General features: G+C 42.6%; 1 protein-coding gene across 1 annotated transcript in view; it reads left to right on the top strand.

The window, feature by feature from the left end:
* LOC117442575 (CUB and sushi domain-containing protein 1-like) overlaps window positions 1-20,450 on the top strand; it is a 260,136-nt gene that overhangs the window by 158,566 nt on the left and 81,120 nt on the right. The window contains exons 30-38 of the mRNA XM_034078545.2: window positions 4,381-4,614; window positions 4,714-4,827; window positions 8,885-8,980; window positions 9,153-9,356; window positions 12,978-13,102; window positions 13,203-13,299; window positions 14,192-14,296; window positions 18,925-19,043; window positions 19,393-19,462. Of these exons, the coding sequence (XP_033934436.1) occupies window positions 4,381-4,614; window positions 4,714-4,827; window positions 8,885-8,980; window positions 9,153-9,356; window positions 12,978-13,102; window positions 13,203-13,299; window positions 14,192-14,296; window positions 18,925-19,043; window positions 19,393-19,462 (1,164 nt within the window). The remainder of the gene's footprint in view (window positions 1-4,380; window positions 4,615-4,713; window positions 4,828-8,884; window positions 8,981-9,152; window positions 9,357-12,977; window positions 13,103-13,202; window positions 13,300-14,191; window positions 14,297-18,924; window positions 19,044-19,392; window positions 19,463-20,450) is intronic.

Here is a 20,450-nt window from a genome sequence, read left to right as displayed (position 1 = left end):
ACAATGATCTGTTGTGTATTTTGAGCCAAACACTGCAGAGACATGTTTTGTATATATCTGAGACCTGTAATATATTGATGAAAAGCAGTATAATAGGGGACCTTTAAGTTACTATCAGCTACTGCTCTATTGTGCCATTTCTAAACCATCCACAATCTGCCATCAATCAATGAAAGGCATCACTTAAGATATAATATATATTTTCCAATAATTTCATATAATAAATGATAAGGTTTCAACTGAAGTCAATTTAAACACAGCTAGATATTTGGTTCATACGGAGCCCCTAAAGGGACATGAAAAAAAAAAAAAAAAAACAGGGAGAAAAAAAAAAGTCAGGATAACGGGTTAGTATCTCGTGCGCACGAGAAACGAATCCGTTATCCTGACTTTATTTTTTTTTGAGAAAGTTACCGATGCACCAAGGAGGAAGTGGAACACGAGACAACCATGTCATTGCAGACTGTTATGTTTACGTGGGGAAATGACAGTGCATACATTATTTGAGATATATATCGTACTTAGACTTCACTTTAAGGACATTTCGGCCAGGGGTGTGTGGTCACTCCAGGAGGCAGCGGGAGGTGTAACTCAGAGAAGAGCAGCACCAGCGCTCAAAGAGCTTTTACGCACCACCTACACTGTGTTTACCTTCATTGAACAGCTATAAATCATGGGCGGACTGGGACTAAAAATCAGCCCGGGACTCGCACCCAGCCCAGCCCACGTAAATTGTCAACGGGCGGCCCACTTCGGTACCGGCCCAATGGGAATCGTCCCGAACGTCCCGATGGCCAGTCCGCCACTGTGTGTGTGTGTGTGTGTGTGTGTGTGTGTGTGTGTGTGTGTGTGTGTGTGTGTGTGTGTGTGTGTGTGTGTGTGTGTGTGTGTGTGTGTGTGTGTGTGTGTGTGTGTGTGTGTGTGGTGTGTGTGTGTGTGTGTGTGTGTGTGTGTGTGTGTGTGTGTGTGTGTGTGTGTGTGTGTGTGTGTGTGTGTGTGTGTGTGTGTAGCTGTGTGGGTAGGTGTGTAAGTGTAGCTGTGTGTGTATGTAACTGTACCAATGCACTATACAATAAAACTACACTGTAGGTCATTGTGTGTAGGTGTACTTGCACAATAAAAAAAACCGGAAACATAGGTAACATTTGACTCCAACTGGGGCAGATTTATTTCAAACATTTTACCAACACACTATAGGCATGTAAAAACAAACATTTTACCAACGTACTATACAATAAAACCACACTGTAGGTTTTTAAAAACAACACATATTTTACCAACACACTATACAATAAAATCACACTAGGTATATAAAAACAAGTATTTTTTTTTTAAATAAACACTCGCAAAATGTTATACCTACCTGAACTTTATACCTACCTGAATGTTCCAGTATTTAGGTCGTGCCACTCTCTGAAACAGTTCCTTTTGACAGTGAAGCACAGAGGGACCTGGCACTTCCTGCAGTACACAGGTGTCTTCACCCTTTTGAGTCCAGCATCTAGGCACCTCCTGCAGTGTGTGTGTGTGTGTGTGTGTGTGTGTGTGTGTGTGTGTGTGTGTGTGTGTGTGTGTGTGTGTGTGTGTGTGTGTGTGTGTGTGTGTGTGTGTGTGTGTGTGTGTGTGTGTGTGTGTGTGTGTGTGTGTGTGTGTGTGTGTGTGTGTGTGTGTGTGTGTGTGTGTGTGTGTGTGTGTGTGTGTGTGTGTGTGTGTGTGTGTGTGTGTGTGTGTGTGTGTGTGACAGCTGCGGGCAGCAGGTACTCTGAGAGTCACGGACATTAATTCATAGATCAAAGCAGACTGGTTTACAGACTCTCCTGTTTTTTGCCAATCCGGTGCTTAAACCAATAGCTCTACACCCCTGGCCGAAATGTCCATACAATTAAGTCTGACTTCAAAATATATCTCAAATAATGTATGCACTGTCATTTCCCCACGTAAACATAACAGTCTGCAATGACATGGTTGTCTCGTGTTCCACTTCCTCCTTGGTGCATCGGTAACTTTCTCAAAAAAAAATAAAGTCAGGATAACGGATTCGTTTCTCGTGCGCACGAGATACTAACCCGTTATCCTGACTTTTTTTTTTCTCCCTCTGTTTTTTTTTTTTTTTTTTCATGTCCCTTTAGGGGCTCCGTAGGTTCACACGTGTACACACACACACAGATCAAAAACACATTATATAACAAAGCCTTGGAGTCACAAGGGTCCAAGTGATATTTGGGGACACATATATGCTAAACTAAACATCTTTTGATCCAAACACATCCCGTTTTTTAACAGAATAACAGATTAGAGTAGTGATACACTCGCCAGCTTTGAGTGCAATGGGCATTGCTCCCAGGAGAAGGGAAAAAAATAGGAAGAGCCACATGAATAAAATGTGAATGCTTCACTTCAACATAATTTCTCTGAATGCTGAGGGGAACAAAGGGGATGAAACAGTTGGACAGCCAGAAGTGTTGTTCCTATATTACCATAGTTTTACCGTAACTACAGTACAGGGTAGATCAAAATGATTGTTACTTTATTGTTTAGACATTGTAACATGCAACATATATTTAATACATCTACGCCTGTGTGTCTCTCTGTTACTTAAAGTCTTATTACTACAGTATTATGTACTTAAAACAACATTGAAATTATATACTGTGCCTATCATTCAGTAAAGTGTTGTCTTACTTACCGGAGGATTTGTTAAATGTATACAGTATAGTAGGCATAATTAGGAAATGTCATTGGGGTGCATGTGTAGAGGTTTAGGTATAATTTGGATACAAATATTCAGCTACCTGAAATACATTTTTCACAAAGATCTACCAAAACATCAATGACATACTTTGCAAAATTAGGCATTTTCAACAGTTGTGGACCCTTATGTTCCTGAAATATTGACCTTCATGATTGCAAGGCTGTTGTTCTGTTTGGATGATAAGGTACCGTATGAGACAGGATTTCCTCAATCGTTACGATGGATATGACTAACACAATGTCACAACTGAATATTTATGACTTGGTTTTAGTAGATATGAGGAAATGAAAAGGACGCTATTTAATATTGTATTGGTTTCGACATTAACCTTATGTTGTCGTTTTTTCTGTATTGAGCCATCTCTTAAATAATGCAGCTGCTGCTTCTTAGAATCCCAGGTAACAGCAGCCGAATGCTCATTTGTTATTGTCAAAACAAGTGCATTAGTAACTCGGTGAACATCAGTTCAAGTTGAAATTGAATGACCACGGGGCCATAACTCGGAGTGCCCTCTTTGTTTGGTGTTATTGAATCTTCAGATACTGTCAATTTTCTGCTCTCTCTTTATTTCTCCAAAGCTCATTTTTATTTGTTGAAGAGATGCATTGCAGCCCCCCTGCACGTCTTTATGTTATCTGTATACGATTTATCTGGTGAGATTTCTATAGAAAATATTGTACGCTAATTAAATTCTCTCTCATCCCATTGCAATATTATTTTAATACATCTGTTCAAAGTTGAACTCTTTAAAGGTAAATCATTTCCCACACCTTGCCCTTTGCAGATCATGTGCATATTATTAAGAGCACTGATATCATCCTGCCATTTACAAAAACATTCTCTATTTACATATAGTAAAGAAAAGAGGCTGTCCTTTTTTTGAATTCTTTTTTTTATTTATATAGCACATTTATAAACGATTTTTGGTCGAGCCAAAGTGCTGTACATATAATAAAAATAGCCTACAGTAGAGACACTTTACAGTTAATACAACAGCACAGATTGTTCTGAATATCAGTATGAGAAAAAACGACACCCTCTATCCTTAGACCCTCACATCGTACAAGGAAAAACTTCCGGAGAAAAACCCACAGTTTAAAGGGGAAAAAATGGGAGAAACCTCAGGGAGAGCAACAGAGGAGGGATCCCTCTCCCAGGACGGACAGACGTGCAATAGATGCTGTGTGTAAATCGAAGAGATAATACATTTTACAGCATAGGTAGTCCAAATGTTAGGAAATGCATGTGTCTGTAATAAGAAGAGGAATCTACGAAGATGTCAACTACAATCCTGTGGGAGCCTTCAGGGAGGCAGCAAGACGAGACCCAGGCAGGACCGCAGGGACAGGTTTAGCCACGACCCGAAGTCCACGACTTAATCCAGAACTCAGGATATAGGATCCAGGACCACAGCAAGAAGATCAGCCTCGACTCCGGATCCCGGCGTAGATATAGACACAAAACAAGAAAACATTTGGCTGGGTTAATCGGAACAAGAGAATACACAGACACAGACAGACAGACGGAAGAACAAACACTCCCTTAAAATAGATTGAGGGCAAAGGATAGCAAGTAAGAAAGTAAGAAACATAGGTGGAGAGGCACACTCACACGTCCTTCCTGTGTCTGACGTTGCAAATGGCTCTTATTGGAAAATATGTACTGTACCAAACACATACAACTTACCTGTGCTTTAGTTCAAAAAAAGAAAAATACTGAAATTCCCTTTATCCGTCTTTCTTTAGCTCCATGCGGAGGACAGTACGATGGATCTGAAGGGGTTGTTTTGTCTCCAAACTATCCCCTAAACTACACTACCAGACAGACGTGCTCCTACTACATCACTGTCTCCACACAGTTTGGTAAGTGATCGTATTATACATTCTCCCAATTGTAATTGTATCACCACCATAAAAGCTCATTTATAACTTTTTCGTCTCTTGGCTGTCCATCTTCTTCAGTGGTGTTCGGTCAGTTTGCTGTTTTCCAGACAGCGATGAATGACTCAGTGGAGCTGTTTGATGGAGCCGATGAGAATGCTCGATTGCTCAGCTCCCTGGCGGGGTCACATTCAGGTGAGTCACACTCCCATAAACTCACTTATTTTGGGTTGGCATAATTTTTGATTTTTAAAAAGCTGCCATTCAGTCGTAATATTTGTGTTTGTTTGTTTATTTATTTAAAGGACAGTGCACATTAATTCACATTGCTGTAAATGAGCCAGTATTAGCCAGCAGGCTAATTTTCAACTGTTGTCCTTGGCAAGATGTTAAATGACCACAACAAGACTAGAAAATAAAAACATAATTAAATAGAGTACAGCAGACAACATCAGTACAACAATAAATAAATAGCAGTACAACAATAAATAGGAACAGCAGTACAACAATAGAGAGGAACAAACAAATATGCAAACAGATGAAATATCATCATACCTTGATACAGTTAAAAGTGTTCACATTTTTGATTGTTTAAAAGCCAGTTCTTATGATTGGAGGTGTTATTCCTTATCTGTATTGGGATTGTGTTCCAAAGTGTTGATGCCCTCACAGAGAAACAGTGTTTACCAAAAGAACTGGACCTAAGAGGGACGACACTGTCCCCTCTTAGGGCAGACCTTGTGGTTCTGCTGTTTGAATTTTTCTGCTGTATAAAAGTGCAGAGTGGTGGGGGTGCCTTGCCGTTTAGAATTTTAAAAATGAGACATGCATCAGTGTGTTTTAAAATATTTCCCCAGCTGAGCAGGTTATGTTTGTCCAGGATTTTGCAATGGTGGTATAGCTTAGGTTTTCTGTCCAAAACTTTGAGAGCTTGTTTGTGAAGTGACAGGATAGGCCTTAATGTTGTGCTATTCGCCTGGGTCCAGCTGGTCATACAGTATGTTAGGTGGGGAAGGATCATGGCAGTCATATAGAGTTTTGCTACAGGTGTTTTCAAACAGTTCCTTATATATCTAAAGTTTGCTAGATTGTATTTAGTTATTTGCATTACCTTTCTCACTTGTTTTTTGAAGGATAAAGTAGCGTCAAGGATAATGCCTAGATATTTAAAATGTGTAACTGTTTGAATGACCTCCCCAGGCACATAGACCTTGGGTTCACAGTGTGATACAGTGTTGGTCTTGCTAAAAAACATACAGACTGTCTTCTTAACATTCAGATATAGCTGTGAGTCAGTAAGCCATTGATTTACATGAACCATTGCATCATTTAATTTGGCCGCAGCTTGGGCCTTGGTTTTTGCATTGACATAAATAACAGTGTCATCAGCATACATTTGCACCTCACATCCAGTGCACACTGATGGCAAGTCATTTATATAAAGGCTGAATAGAATTGGGCCCAGGATAGATCCCTGGGGTACACCCAGTTCATTCCTCAGGGGTGGTGATGTCTCACCACTTACCCTTACACACTGAACTCTGTCTGACAGATAGGAGCTCATCCAGTCTATTGCACTGGGTGAGAAATTAAAATAAGACATTTTGTGAATGAGTACTTGATGATTGACTGTATCAAAAGTTTCTTAAGATCTAAGAAGATTGCTCCAACAATGCCTCCTTTGTCCATTTTTTATTTAATATTTTCCACAAGGAAACAATTTGCCGTCTCAGTGGAATGATTGGCTCGGAAGCCGAATTGCATGGGGTGTAGTGTGAAAGGACTACTGTTAAGATGTCCAGTCAATTGATCAGCTACACATTTCTCAGAGATCTTAGACATGACAGGTAAAATACTAATGGGCCTATAGTTGTTTGCATCAGTTGTGTCCCCGGATTTGTGGACTGGCACAACAATGGCCAACTTCCAGTCTTTTGGGAATTTTCCATCCCTAAAAGAGGTGTTAATTATTTTGGTAATTGTCCCTGTGAGGGTAGTAGCATGTTTCTTTAGAAACAGAGAATCCAGTCCAAAAGTGTCTTTTGATTTGGAATTGTTTAAAGAAGAAATTATAGAATTAACTTTGGTTTCAGAAGTCTCTGTCAGGGAGAAGACTGGCTGTGTACAATCAATAGGTGATGAATGTATTTGACCAATTTGGGGACTGTTTATAGTCAGCCTCACAGAATTAATTAAATGGTTATTAAAAATAGCCGCTATTTCTGCTGGCCCCTTACATAAGGTTCCATTGTTACTGATCTCCAGCTGCTTTGTTATTTTATGCCCTTTCCCTGTTAGGTTCTGCAGACAGTCCCAGATTTGTTTATGATTTCCCTTAGATTCATGAATGAGATTAACAAAGAAGTTGGATTTAGCTGCCCTGATTTTAAAGTTTAATCTTTTTTTGTTCTCTTAAATACACCTTTGAAAGAGAAAAATAATGAAATAGTCTGTACGAAAGCGGCTCTTGGGGGCTGAAGAACACATCACTAGTGGTCGTTATCACAATTTATTTAACAGTGATGTATTTGATGAAAATCCATTATGGGTTATCTTTACAAGAATAAATCAGCAGTGGAAAGCGCCTCACTGAGGCCTTACACCATGGGTGTTTCTCAATGTCAAGGAAGGATGCTCCAGAGCCACTATGTCAAGGATGCTACGTCATCGAGTCCCGCCTGTTCCAATGTCCAGCATACTTGGAATTCTACCGAGCCCTGCGTCCTTCGAGGCTGCACATGTGTATCCTCCGGTCTTAAAATCCCCACAATGCTTTGCGCACGGACCGATTTCCAAATCTTTGGTGGAAATCGCGCTCCATTTAAGGTGGGGCCTCGCATATGACGCACACCTGTTAGCCTGTTCCACCATTCTTTTTGTCCGAGGCTAGGAAGGATTCTTGCCTCGCTTCTAAAGGAAGTGACTCGGAAGACCTGTGCTACCAAGGAAGCGTCCTCAACATTGAGAAACACCCGAGGAAGTAGTACTTATACTCCTGAACATAATCCTCCCTGGGTTTCCTTATCCTCCAAGTTTGATCCATCCCAGCTTTTTAAGTCTCCACACAGTAAGACACTCAGCACAGATTCAGAGATGAGGCAATATCTATATAGGTGACATAGTATCAAATTGAAATATGAAGAAATATTGATAACATGTTGGCTAAATGTGCTCTCATTGCCTCAGAGTTACGTCTTCTGTTACCTGTCATGAACAGAGGGCACGCTGCAGGGAGAATACAGGCTTTCAAAATATTCACTTTATAATATGTATTCATTTGTGTGCTTGTAAAAGAATGACAATATTTAAATGAAATGACTGCAACTGCCAAAAAAGTTGGTAGAGTTTGATACAAATCTGAATAGAATTTGAGAAATCACAAACATATGAAGATAGATATGATAGCTTTCTAGAGCCTTTCTCTGCATGTGTACTCTGAAGTTTACATTTCTGCTTTACTGTGCTCTTTGTCCCCTTATTTAGTAGATTAGAGAGCTTGATTCAATATCATTTTAGCTAGAAGGATGTGACAGTTTTTATTTGGCTAAATGTTGCTGCACAATATGCAATTTATTTCTCCAGCTACTATCCATCTAAGTTAGTTCAAAGGGAAGAGGCCTGTTTATGTAATGTAGAATGGGTGGCTTATTCTTTAAAGTTAATTTGAGTTGGAAATTCCCCTTTTGGCCAAACTGGCAGCAAAGAATGAAACACACCAGGCTTTACAAAATAATGTTAGCTGCATCATTACCCTATCGCACGCACGCACGCACGCACGCACGCACGCATTATCCTGACACACAAACACGTATACTAAATGTACACATACACACACACATCCGGACTCAGCTAATGACGGTTCTAAATGTCAGCCACGCTAGACCATGTTTTTCTCATTTATCACTGTTACTTCGTATGTGTGTGCATATAAATATCTGAGTATGAGCCTGTTAGTTGGTTTGTGTGTATGTGTTTGCCATTTTTGTAGGGGCCACATTTACCACACAGGGAAATAAGGAAGAAGCTTCTGCCTGAATGCAAAGCAGAACATTTAAATGTATGCTTATGAGTGTCTGTGGGTGTATTGTGTTCATAAAAAAACTTTATTTTGTGAAATTCTGGTGATAAATTGTATAACAAGTAAAGTAAAAGTAGAGCAATTGCTTTGTGTTTTCACGAGATAAAGTAATTTTTGTATTATTATTGACATTCATTTTTGAGATCTTCATGTGTGTGTAATTGTTCCTTCCAGGAGAGACATTGCCATTGGCAACTTCCAATCAGATCATGCTGCGGTTCAATGCGAAGAGTGGCCAGTCTGCTAGAGGCTTTCACTTCGTCTACCAAGGTATTTCTCACTCTGTGTGTCTCTCTATCTCTCTTTCTCTCACTTGCATTCAACAGACACACAACACGTTTCATTTCATTCAAGTTCAACATGGAAATGGACACATTAACTTTACATTTCAATTTACCCTCTTTCTTCCTCTCAAATTGTTGAATTACCATCCTCATTGCAGCCGTACCTCGCACCAGTGAAAGTCAGTGCAGTTCGGTGCCAGAGCCTCGGTACGGCAGGCGGATCGGATCAGAGTTCTCCGCTGGCTCTGTGGTTCGCTTTGAGTGCAGTCCAGGGTATCTTCTGAAAGGATCCAGTGCTATCTGGTGTCAGGCCGTGCCAGGTGCCCTTGCTCAGTGGAATTCAACAACACCATCCTGTATAGGTGAGGCTAACCAGCACTGAAATGTTTACCCATCATATGCATCAGGGGTCGGCAATTATATCTGGCCTCGGGCACATTTTGTTCTCAGCCACTAGATCACATTTCCACGCTCGGGCCAGGGCTGGGGGATGGGTTACAAGGCTCGCGTCTTGTGCTGCATTCACTTGCACTCGGACATTAGGGATTTTCTCATAAATGTCCAATGAGCCAAAACTTTTCTTTCAAAACAAAGCTGCCAACTGGGGTGGCAGCAAATGCACCACCACCCCTCGCCCTCCAGGATCAAGCGGCTTCTCCGATTTTGTTGTCAATGTTTTGACTGAACTTTGTTACTGTTCACATATGTTACGGTTGAGTGAAGGAAGCAGGACCACAAAACTAGGGCCACCAGGGTGGGTGGAGGGGGTCTGGAGGACGGGTTTTGGGCTGACAGCCCAGGAGCATAGCAGAGAGCCCGGAAGGGATCTCGGGCGGACGGCCCGGGGGCAAGGCAGAAGCCGAGAATGGGGACTCGGGTGGACGGCCCGGGGGCAAGGCAGAGTCCATGGTGGGGCGAAGGCCACATCGGGCAAACTCAGGGGGCATGAGGGCGAAGGCAGCGGCAGGAAGAGTCAGGGGGCCGGGCCCAAGGGCGAGGACCGCGGCAGGAAGAGTCAGGGGGCCGGGCCCGAGGGCAAAGACCGCGGCACTCAGGGGGCCGGGCCCGAGGGCGAAGACCGCGGCTCTCAGGGGGCCGGGCTCGAGGGCGAAGACCGCGGCTCTCAGGGGGCCGGGCTCGAGGGCGAAGACCAGACAGCTCCGGAGGCCGGGCAGGACCCGGTGTCGGCCGAAACAGGAACCGGAGCCGGTGGGAAAGGCTTCGGCAGGATCCCCCACGAAAGAGGATCAGGAGTTGGCAGGACCCCCAGCAAGACAGGTGATGGCGGGGCCTCCAACGGAACAGGACAAGGGGTTGGCAGGACCCCCGGCAGAAGAGTTGTCGGCGGGACCGCCAGAGGAACAGGACATAGGATTGGCAGGAGAGTAGTCGGCGGGACCTCCAACGGGACTGGATATGGAACTGGCAGGACCCCCAGCGGAACCTCCAATGAGACAGGACATAGGGTTGGCAGGACCCCCGGCAGAAGAGTAGTTGGCGGGACCCCCAACGGGACAGGACATAGGGTTGGCAGGACTCCCGGCAGGAGAGTAGTCGGTGGTGCCCCCAACGGGACAGGACATGGAGTTGGCAGGACCCCCGGCAGGAGAGTAGTCGGCGGGACCCCCAACGGGACAGGACATAGGGTTGGCAGGACCCCCGGCAGGAGAGTAGTTGGCGGGACCCCCAACGGGACTGGACATGGAGCTGGCAGGACCCCCAGCGGAACCTCCAACGGCACAGGACATAGGGTTGGCAGGACCCCCGGCAGAAGAGTAGTCGGCGGGACCCCCAACGGGACAGGACATAGGGTTAGTAGGACCCTCGGCAGGAGAGTAGTCGGCGGGACCTCCAACAGCACAGGACATAGGGTTGGCAGGACCCCCGGCAGAAGAGTAGTCGGCGGGACCCCCAACGGGACAGGACATGGGATTGGCAGGACCCCCGGCAGGAGAGTAGTTGGCGGGACCCCCAACGGGACAGGACATGGAGTTGGCAGGACCCCCAGCGGAACCTCCAACGGCACTTCAGTAGGGACTTGAGTTGGGACTTGAGTTGGAACTTGAGTATGGACTGGAGGGAAATCGAGAGGGGACTCGAGAGGGAACTCGAGAAGTGACTAAAGGAGGGACTGGAGAAGTGACTAGGGAAGTGACTAGAGGAGGGACTTGAGAAAGGACTTGAGTAGGGACTAGAGATGGGACTAGAGATGGGACTAGAGTTGGTACTTGAGAAGTGACTAGAGAAGTGACTAGAGGTGAGACTGGAGAAGGGACTAGAGAAGGGACTAGGGATGTGACCTGAGGAGGGGCTTGGAAGGGACTAGAGAGGGGACCAGAGATGGGACTAGAGATGGGACTATGGCAGCTGGGGCCAGAGCTGGGTCTGGAACCATGGCTGCCGGGGCCAGGACCATGGCTGCCGGGGCCAGAACTGGGGCCGGGACCATGGCTGCCGGGGCCAGAACTGGGTCTGGGACCATGGCTGCCGGGGCCAGAACTGGGTCTGGGACCATGGCTACTGGGGCCAGAACTTGGGCCGGAACCATGGCTCTTGGGGCTCGGGCTGCTCGCCTGGCCTTGCGACTCCTTCTTTTAGGAGTCGTTTGGAGGCTTCGTGGACCTCCAAAAGCCAGACGAGTTCCAGAGAACGGCTCCTGGTCAGGAGCAGGACATGGGGATGAAGCAGGGGTTGACTCCGGACGGAACACACCGAGACGTTTGTAGTCAGCAGGCTGGAAATCACACACAAATCCAGCCAGGTAAGAATTTCACCAAGCCTGGTTTCTCCATAGCCAACCGGTGCGCCTCTACCAGAGCGGCCTTCTTCTGTAGAACACTGGGCGCTCCCTTCCACCAATCATAGCAGCAAGCCAAATAAAAGGAAATATTTTGTAATTCCACCTCAAATGGAACATCTGCTGGGTCCATTTATTGGTTGGTTCGTACTGTTACGGTTGAGTGAAGGAAGCAGGACCCAAATGCAGATAACGCTGAAAATGCCTTTATTTCAGGGATAAATACAAATAACTTGGACAAAACAGACCACTCACCGGTGAACTCAGTCACAAACAAAAGACGAACCAACACTGAACACAGGAAGAGACAAGACTAAATACAGGGAGGGGTAATCACAAGACGAGAAACAGCCGGGCAGGGGAGGAGAAACACAAGGGCGACAGGTGAACACAATCAGACAATTAGACACACCAGGGAAACTAACGACAGGGGAAACACACAGGAAGAAGGACCAGACAATATACAAGGAAGAAAACACCCAAAACAAGACATACAAAATGTGACGTAACACAATAATCGTAACAACATATAAGTAAACATTACGTTTGAATGATTTAATGTGCTGGTGTTATTTTTTTCAAACCACAAACCTATTGGCCTATTGGCTATTTCAGCACCACGCTATCCACCAATGTATTGATCCACTATCAGCGTCAGTGCACCCCGCTGCCAGATTGTGCCTGTGCTGTGTGATTCACTCTCAACATGGATAAAAGTACAATAAGAATTCTTCAGGTGTAGGTAGATTCTCTATTCGGACATTATAGCCTATATGTGTGACTGTCGGTCCGATATTGTAAAAAAGAAGAAAAAAAAGAATCTCAAAATAATATTTTATTTTTATTCTCAAAATAATTTTCCGGGCCAAATATTATTGTTGCCGACCCATGATATACAGTATGAAATCCGTCCTGTCTATGTATCATCCTGTGCTATTAGGGTTAGGGTGACATTCATTCCAACAAACTAAATGTATGCCTGCAGGAAATTCCTCTCTGCTGAGTAGAGAGAGGCCTGTTGCAAACAGCTTCAACTGTCACCTTTGATTAAACCATAAACAATGTTTATCAGATGTTCTCTATCTGGCTCCCTGTTGTGGTAATTGTTCTAACAACCTGTCCTATCTTTTAGCTATTGAGTTAATACACTTTGCCAAGGAATTCATATTTCATGTCCCCATTCTAGTTCCCTGCAGTGGCAATTTGACTGAACGTCGCGGTACAATCCTTTCTCCTGCCTATCCTGAACCTTACCCAAACAGCCTCAACTGTCTGTGGAGGATCCATGTCAGTGAAGGGGCCGGGATACAGGTACACATATGAATACACTAAATAAACTATTAAAACATCTATGTGTGATGTGCATGAGCTAAGGTTGTTAAGTCCATTTCTTTTTCATTGTTCGATATAGATCCAAGTGGTTACGTTTGCTACTGAGCACAACTGGGATTCTCTGGAGATTTACGATGGAGGAGACATGACAGCTCCTAAATTAGGGTCATTTTCTGGTATGACAATATGCTCACACACACATACATACACACAAACTCACAAACACCCATGCACACAAATACTCCAGAGATCTATGATGGATGAGATTTGACAGCTCCTAAACTATAGATAGACAAACACACACACATAGATTGACAGAGATACCCACACAAGATCTATGATGAATTATACATGACAGGTCTTAAACTATAGATACACACACAAACAGCACAAACCAGAGATTTATGATGGATGATTTGTAATACCAAAAAACATGATATATATCTTTAATAAATAACAAACATTAAAAAATACTTATAATTTATCAGACATTCTGGCAGTAAAAGAAGGACAAGAAATGACAGAGGTAGGGAAAGAGTTTTAGCACAAGGTTGAGTGAAGGATCGAAGAGAAAAGGGGAGAGGAAGAAGACAGCAAGGGATAAAGAATGATCTAACCTTTTACAATTTCCCAAAGGAGTTTCCCCTGTGACCTGCCCCGAGCAGATACCTGTCACACACCTATCACACATTAAACATGCCGCCCATAGGGCAACACACACACACACTCACAAATGACTGTGCCCTTCTCAAGAAAGCACACTAGGGAGCTGCCCACTATAACCACAATGATCTGCGGTCGGCCTCTATGCTGCTTCACCGGGGCAGATGAGGGTTGCTTCACATAAGGACACTAAAATGCTAGCTGTCCGTAGAGGGCGCGGGGTCGCTCACCCTCTCCACACATCATTTACAAGCTTCAAACAATACTCAAACCAGCAAGTCTTGATTCAAAGCATTAAAATATTTTTAAATGTAATTGTCCTTATTTATTCCCTGTGTTGTGTTACCAAACGTTGCTGTTCTTATTTCATATTCTGTCATTTATGTTTGTCTTTGTGTTTCACAGGAACAACTGCTCCCGCTCTCCTCAATTCAACGTCCAATCAGCTCCTTCTGCACTTTCAGAGTGACATCAGTGTGGTGGCAGCTGGTTTTCACCTAGAATACAAGAGTAAGTTAAAGCTTTTAACATAGATAGAAAGATCGATCGATAGATAGATAGAAAGATCAATAGATAGATAGATAGAAAGATCAATATATAGATAGATAGATAGATAGATAGATAGACACACTATATAGACAGTAACACACATCTAGACACACATGTAGATAGGTAAACCACAATGCACATAAAACCCACGGACAGACACACTCACAATACACCGTTTCCACCAAAACTTCAACATCAAATAATAAGAGTCAGTGACCTGAACTGGTACAGCCCTGAAGCATGCACACATACTGAGACCCAAATCGGATCCCACACACAGCTCACACACCTAGAGGGACGTAAAGGGGAGCACACAGACTGAGACACGTACATACACAAGTTGTGCTTGTGCCATACACACACATGTCCAAAAAAAGGCAGATACACACACACAAATGTGTAGACAAACAGAGGTATAGACATGGATATTAACGTCATACATATACACACGTACAAACCTGTCAGGGCACGGTTCTGCTTTTCAGTCCTTTGTAGTTGTTTTAGCTTAGAATCACTTCTAGATCAATGAACATGTCCCCGTTTGTGAGTATGTGAGAGAGCATTAGTGTGTGTGTTTGAACGCACATTTTTTGTGTGTCTGTGTGTAGGTGAATGCACATGTTTGTGGGTCGATGGTCTGTATTTTTCTGGCTCTATTAGTCAACATGCCATCACTAGGAATGAGAACCTGGAAGAGTGGTCACTTTTAGGGACAGTTCATAATTTCTATTTCTTTTGCGATTACTCTCAGCTTTTTAGTGTGGCTTTTATAACTGGATGTGCCAGATCCATTACATTACATTTGAACTCCCTGTACAGTATCATAAATAATCCTCAGCCAAATCTTTTTTATTTTAGCATTTATTTTGCTCAGGCCTGCACAAATGTATAACTGAATTGAGAGCACAGCAGGTGGCAGACTTTGGGGCTGTCTTTCTCTTCATGTCCCACATTTTCCATGCAGAGAGGATTTGGGGTGAAAGTTATGATGAGAGGTTTTGATGGGTCCTCTCTGTGCTTTGTAACAAAAACCCAATCTGTGACCTGACTAAGGCTCAGTTAAATTATTTCAGTCAGACAACTCACGTGTTCTTAATATGTTTATTATAAGCAGCATATAGTTTGAGTTTGGCGTCTAGGCTCGGGCCTCATCACTCCACAGATTTACAAAGAACATTGAGTGATGATTAGATAACTATCCCCCGAGCCTACAGGTGGAAGCTGGGGTGATGGTGTGGCAGGCAAGTAGCAGCAACATGAAACACAGCAGGAACATGAACGTAGCAATAGCAAGGGAACACAACAGTGGCAGCATAGCGAGGCAGAGGCAGGAAGACCTGGCAGCTTAAATAGAGCGGCATGTTTAGGAGAATGTGTTTGGTTGGTTGTAAGAGGGACGAGGTGCATCATGTGTTAATGTATCATTGGTGCTCGAGTTGACTGCCTGAACTAGCTCGCAGGCTTCGCCCCATATATTATATTCAGTCTAAATAAGGTTGTGTAGGACTTGGGTCTGTGTGCCACTATGTTTAATATCTAACAGAGTCTGAGCTAACTCTGTATGAGCTCTGATCACATGACAAATCATTATAACAGGACAAAATAGGGGACATGTATGGCTGTGTAGTATTTTTATTTTTATTTATGCCACCACACAATCTCGCAATTTTGGTCGGTTGAAATCAGGTCTGATTGTACTTTTTGATATAGGGTCTCTCTTTTTAAATAAACCAAACACATGTTAAAGTATGAAGAGCGTATACGTAATGGGTAATTTGGGTGTTTTTGCCTATTTGCCCAACGTCTGCTATTTTGTGGAGAAATCAACACAATCTATGATGTTTCATAATGTTAGTCAGCAGGCAGGCCATGTTATTACAAAACCAAGCATGCTCAGAACTTTTTCCAAGATCCCCTTTAAAATTAGATTTCAAACTTTACACCGCCATACAGTATGAGCACTTGCAGGACCCTGATGATGGTTTTGCTTATCGCAAAATGACTGCCAACTCTTTAATCTCTCGCACAATTTGTTCCACGTTTGCCTTAGAGGTTCTTAACAGGAGGTCTCTCCACAAAGTAGGCTTTTAACTTTTCATTAAACACGACATTTTGCCATGGTCGGCCAATTGACCAATTCAATAGGTGAGCAGCCCGTATTAGTATTTGCCCTCAGATAATTGTTCATGCTAATTCTCATAGCAAACCCTTTAGTTAAAACAAATTGCACTTCCCTTTTTCATAATAAATAATTGTAATGTCAACTCGAAAACTGGAATAATGTAATTATTTGTAAAGCCTTTCAGCACACTGCTGTTCACTTTGTTTTCACTGTACTGTCTTTGTTTTCCATTGTGTTTCCTGTAGAAACAGAAAAAACAAGACCGCACATGTATCTGATGTCCTGTTAAGATTCTCCTTGTCAGTTTTGAAGTATAAGTATAAGTGGGCAACACCATCTGCTGGGGAGCCGAGAATGATTGTGGTGATGATGCTCTTATTGTTTTAAGCTGACCAAAGGGCCTTTCCTCTGAAGCTAGAGTGAGCCATCTCTCTCCCCTGACTGTCTTCAAATAAACTGAAACAGAAGTATAGTAAATCCAGTCAGTTAGACTTAAGTGCTGACGCTATCTAGTTGTAGTGTAGTGGCCCTAGTGGGGTGTTTTGTGATATAGTCAGCATTTTACAGGGCATCACTGCTCTGTCATAACCAGGGAGAAGAGAGAGAGAGAGAGAGAGAGAGAGAGAGAGAGAGAGAGAGAGAGAGAGAGAGAGAGAGAGAGCGAGAAGAGAGAGAGAGAGAGAGAGAGAGAGAGAGAGAGAGAGAGAGAGAGATGGTCAGCCAAATGGAATAGTTTCATTGATCAGTTGTCCTGACAGCCTGCTGAAGCTCGACCTAATAACACACTGTGTGTTCATGGGTGTGTGTCTCCAAGTCACAGTCTCATGCAGCCTTTTCACTTATGCTCCATCTTTTCGAAAAGTCCCCCTCATCTCCTCGCAGCAAGCACACACTCATGTAACAGTCAGTCATGTACACACGCTCGCAAATGTCATACGCTGGGGCTGGGCCACCTGGATTTTTGTGTGTGTCTGTTTGCGTGTGTGAGCTCAGTGGGATCACATCGTTTTGCTGGTAGGAAGGTAGATAATGAACCAACAAGAAGAGACACACACGAGCATTCACTCCTCTCTCTTTCTTTTTCTCGTTATCCCTCTTCCACCCCTTTGTTGCCATGGAAACCGCTCTAGGGCAGTCTCCTGCGGAAGTTTCCAAGTGAAACACACACACACACACACACACACACACACACACACACACACACACACACACACACACACACACACACACACACACACACACACACCACACACACACACACAGATACACTCCTACTCAAACTGTTGAAGGGCGGGCTGCTGTCAAACTTATTAAGGATGTGTTTAACCTTTATTGCGTTGGGATTACACAACCAAAGTCATTATGTTACCTTCACATATTTTTAAGCACATTTCAGAGGCCACTGTCACAGCTGACGACATACACATTTTTTTTTTTGTACTAGCTCATAAATAGGCTCTTGTTTATTAGGGCAAAGAAAAAACATTATGACCATTTAAAAATTAATCTGCCACATTATGTTTTAAACAACTTGAGTTTACTTTGATACAATATAACCTTGGGGGATGTTAACAAGTGGTATATAATATAGATAAACTGCTGTTTTTATCTAATCAAAAGGCCACATGCAACTGACAGGAAAAGTAATGCTTTAAAAGTCACCTATTGTGCAAAATCAAATGTTTCATGTATTTTATACATCAACATGTGTCCCCTCTGTGTAAAGAGACTCTGAAAGTTTCAGGACAAAAGATTATCTCACTTTTTGTCCTGATCCATTTATATAAAAAGTAAAAACCTGTCTGAAAATGAGCTGATCAGTTTTTGGCCACTTTATGATGTCATAACGATTTTCTGGCTTGTGTAACTATTAGCCAATCACCAACCAAGGTAACCCCCCCCCACCTTATCACCTGAATCTCCTCCTAGAGCACCATTGTGTTCTTTTTAACCAAATGTCTCTCAGAGGGGCGTGTGGAGTGGCTCCTTATTTTCATCTAAAGTAACAGACAGAGAATCAGCACTTTTGAAACAGGGCTGAAACAGAGGGGATTATGGGATGCAACAATGATCTGTTTGGTGTTTGGAGCCAAACACTTCACAGACATGTTTTGTATATATCTGAGACCTATAATATCTTGATGAAAAATAGTATAATAGGGGACCTTTAAAGTGTTTTTCTTGACTAATCTTGAAGCAAAGACAAGGCAGGAAACAGAAAAGGGTATTTATTGTTGCTGTAATTTTAGTGTAATCAAAAAAGATATAATTTTCCATGATTACTTTGATGATTAAGGTCAAGACAGCAATGTGCTTTTAGATGTCTAGAACTTAAAGAAGAGATGATGATATCACATTTTGCTTACTTTTAATTTGTCATGGGTCAATGTCAGACAAAGCCTTGGTGTTTCCATAGAAAATGTAATGGGAAAAACATAATAATCATGTTATGTCCTTTTTTTTGTAGCTGTTGGACTTACCACCTGCCCAGAGCCAATGATACCAGCCAATGGGATTAAGTCAGGAGACAGATATATGGTCAATGAGGTGGTGGCATTCTCCTGTGAGCCTGGCTACACGTTACAGGTAATGAACACAACATGACCAATTAACACATGTAGAGTATATAATATACCTTTGTAATTTTAGATTATTGTACAATAACTGGTTCAAATGTTGTAGTTCTTTTGAAAAAAAAACGTAATATTGTGCTGCTAAACGTGTGTATGGACATTGGACACAAACTACTGTCAATAACCCTTGGCAAGCATACCATAACATTTTCCACATTGGCTGCATAATATGTTTACCTATCTGTTAATCATACTACGGAATGATTGTCATGCTCCTAAATGAAGTTAAATTCAAATTCCAAACCTAGAAAATCTTAAATCTTTTTTTTAAACGTCATGTATTATTCCTTTAACACTTCCAGGGCCACTCTCACATCTCCTGCATGCCGGGGACTGTGCGTCGATGGAACTACCCACCACCTCTTTGCATAGGTAACACACACTGACTAAGAACACACACGCTCTGCTGGCTGAATTGTTTTATGAATAATTGACCCAAGGGGAAAAGCATATGTCCTGCAGGTGTGTTGTTAACATAGACGTTTACGGCCTGCACAGCGAAGTGACTGAAGCATTCCAGTAGATTACAAATGTGAGCTTGTGCTGTCTTAACACTAAACATTTACAGGTTAATTGTCACATAGAAGTCTTTGAAAATATCTTGTTTGATGATTTTATTACTAATTTTCAATTTTTTGGCTAATAAGAAATCTCTTTATTAATATCATTTGATTACAAGTTGTTGTGTGGAATTATTTCGTTACACATGATAGAAAACTGTCAGTTATAAGTGTTTATTTTTTAAACTGTCAAAAAAGTCAAGTCAGTAAATTCACCTACATATTTCACAAATAAATGAATAGTTGTAACTAAATGAGAACTTCTTAAATATGAATTATTTGGTATATTTAAGCAACCCCCTTAGCTGTGATATAATGAGCATATATCACGGCCTGAAGTGAGCTATTGCTTTTATAAAACGGTTACCAAGTGTGGCAATATGAAATAAAAATACACACTCTAATTTAAATAGTTTTTATTAGTAAATAATGATGTTCAAAATAAAATAGTCCCTCTGTTGCCTTCTGCGCGAAACATAGTGCGAGGTGGTTGCTATGCAACAACACTAACAGCTAGCGAACATATTAGACAGAGAGCGTTGATCCATTATTTGGCTATTTATTTACATTCATTTGTATGTTGCCGTTTATTGTGCACCCACTGAAAACCTGTCCAGCATCAGTAGAATGGCTTACGTGGTTACTTGTATAGGTTGAGGTTGTTCTAGGCTCTTGCTTGGCGTGGTGAAAATATTGCTCCACTTTCTCCGGTCCGCGAGATTCGGCTTCCAGTAGCTCTGGAGAGAGCTTTCGCACCTGTGGCCACTAACGGTCATAATTTCTCTGCTTTGTTTCAAGAC

Source organism: Pseudochaenichthys georgianus, chromosome 3, assembly GCF_902827115.2.
Source record: "Pseudochaenichthys georgianus chromosome 3, fPseGeo1.2, whole genome shotgun sequence".
Classification (NCBI taxonomy): domain Eukaryota; kingdom Metazoa; phylum Chordata; class Actinopteri; order Perciformes; family Channichthyidae; genus Pseudochaenichthys; species Pseudochaenichthys georgianus.
Note: the sequence above shows the minus strand (reverse complement) of the source record. Positions and strands in the feature narration are given on the sequence as shown.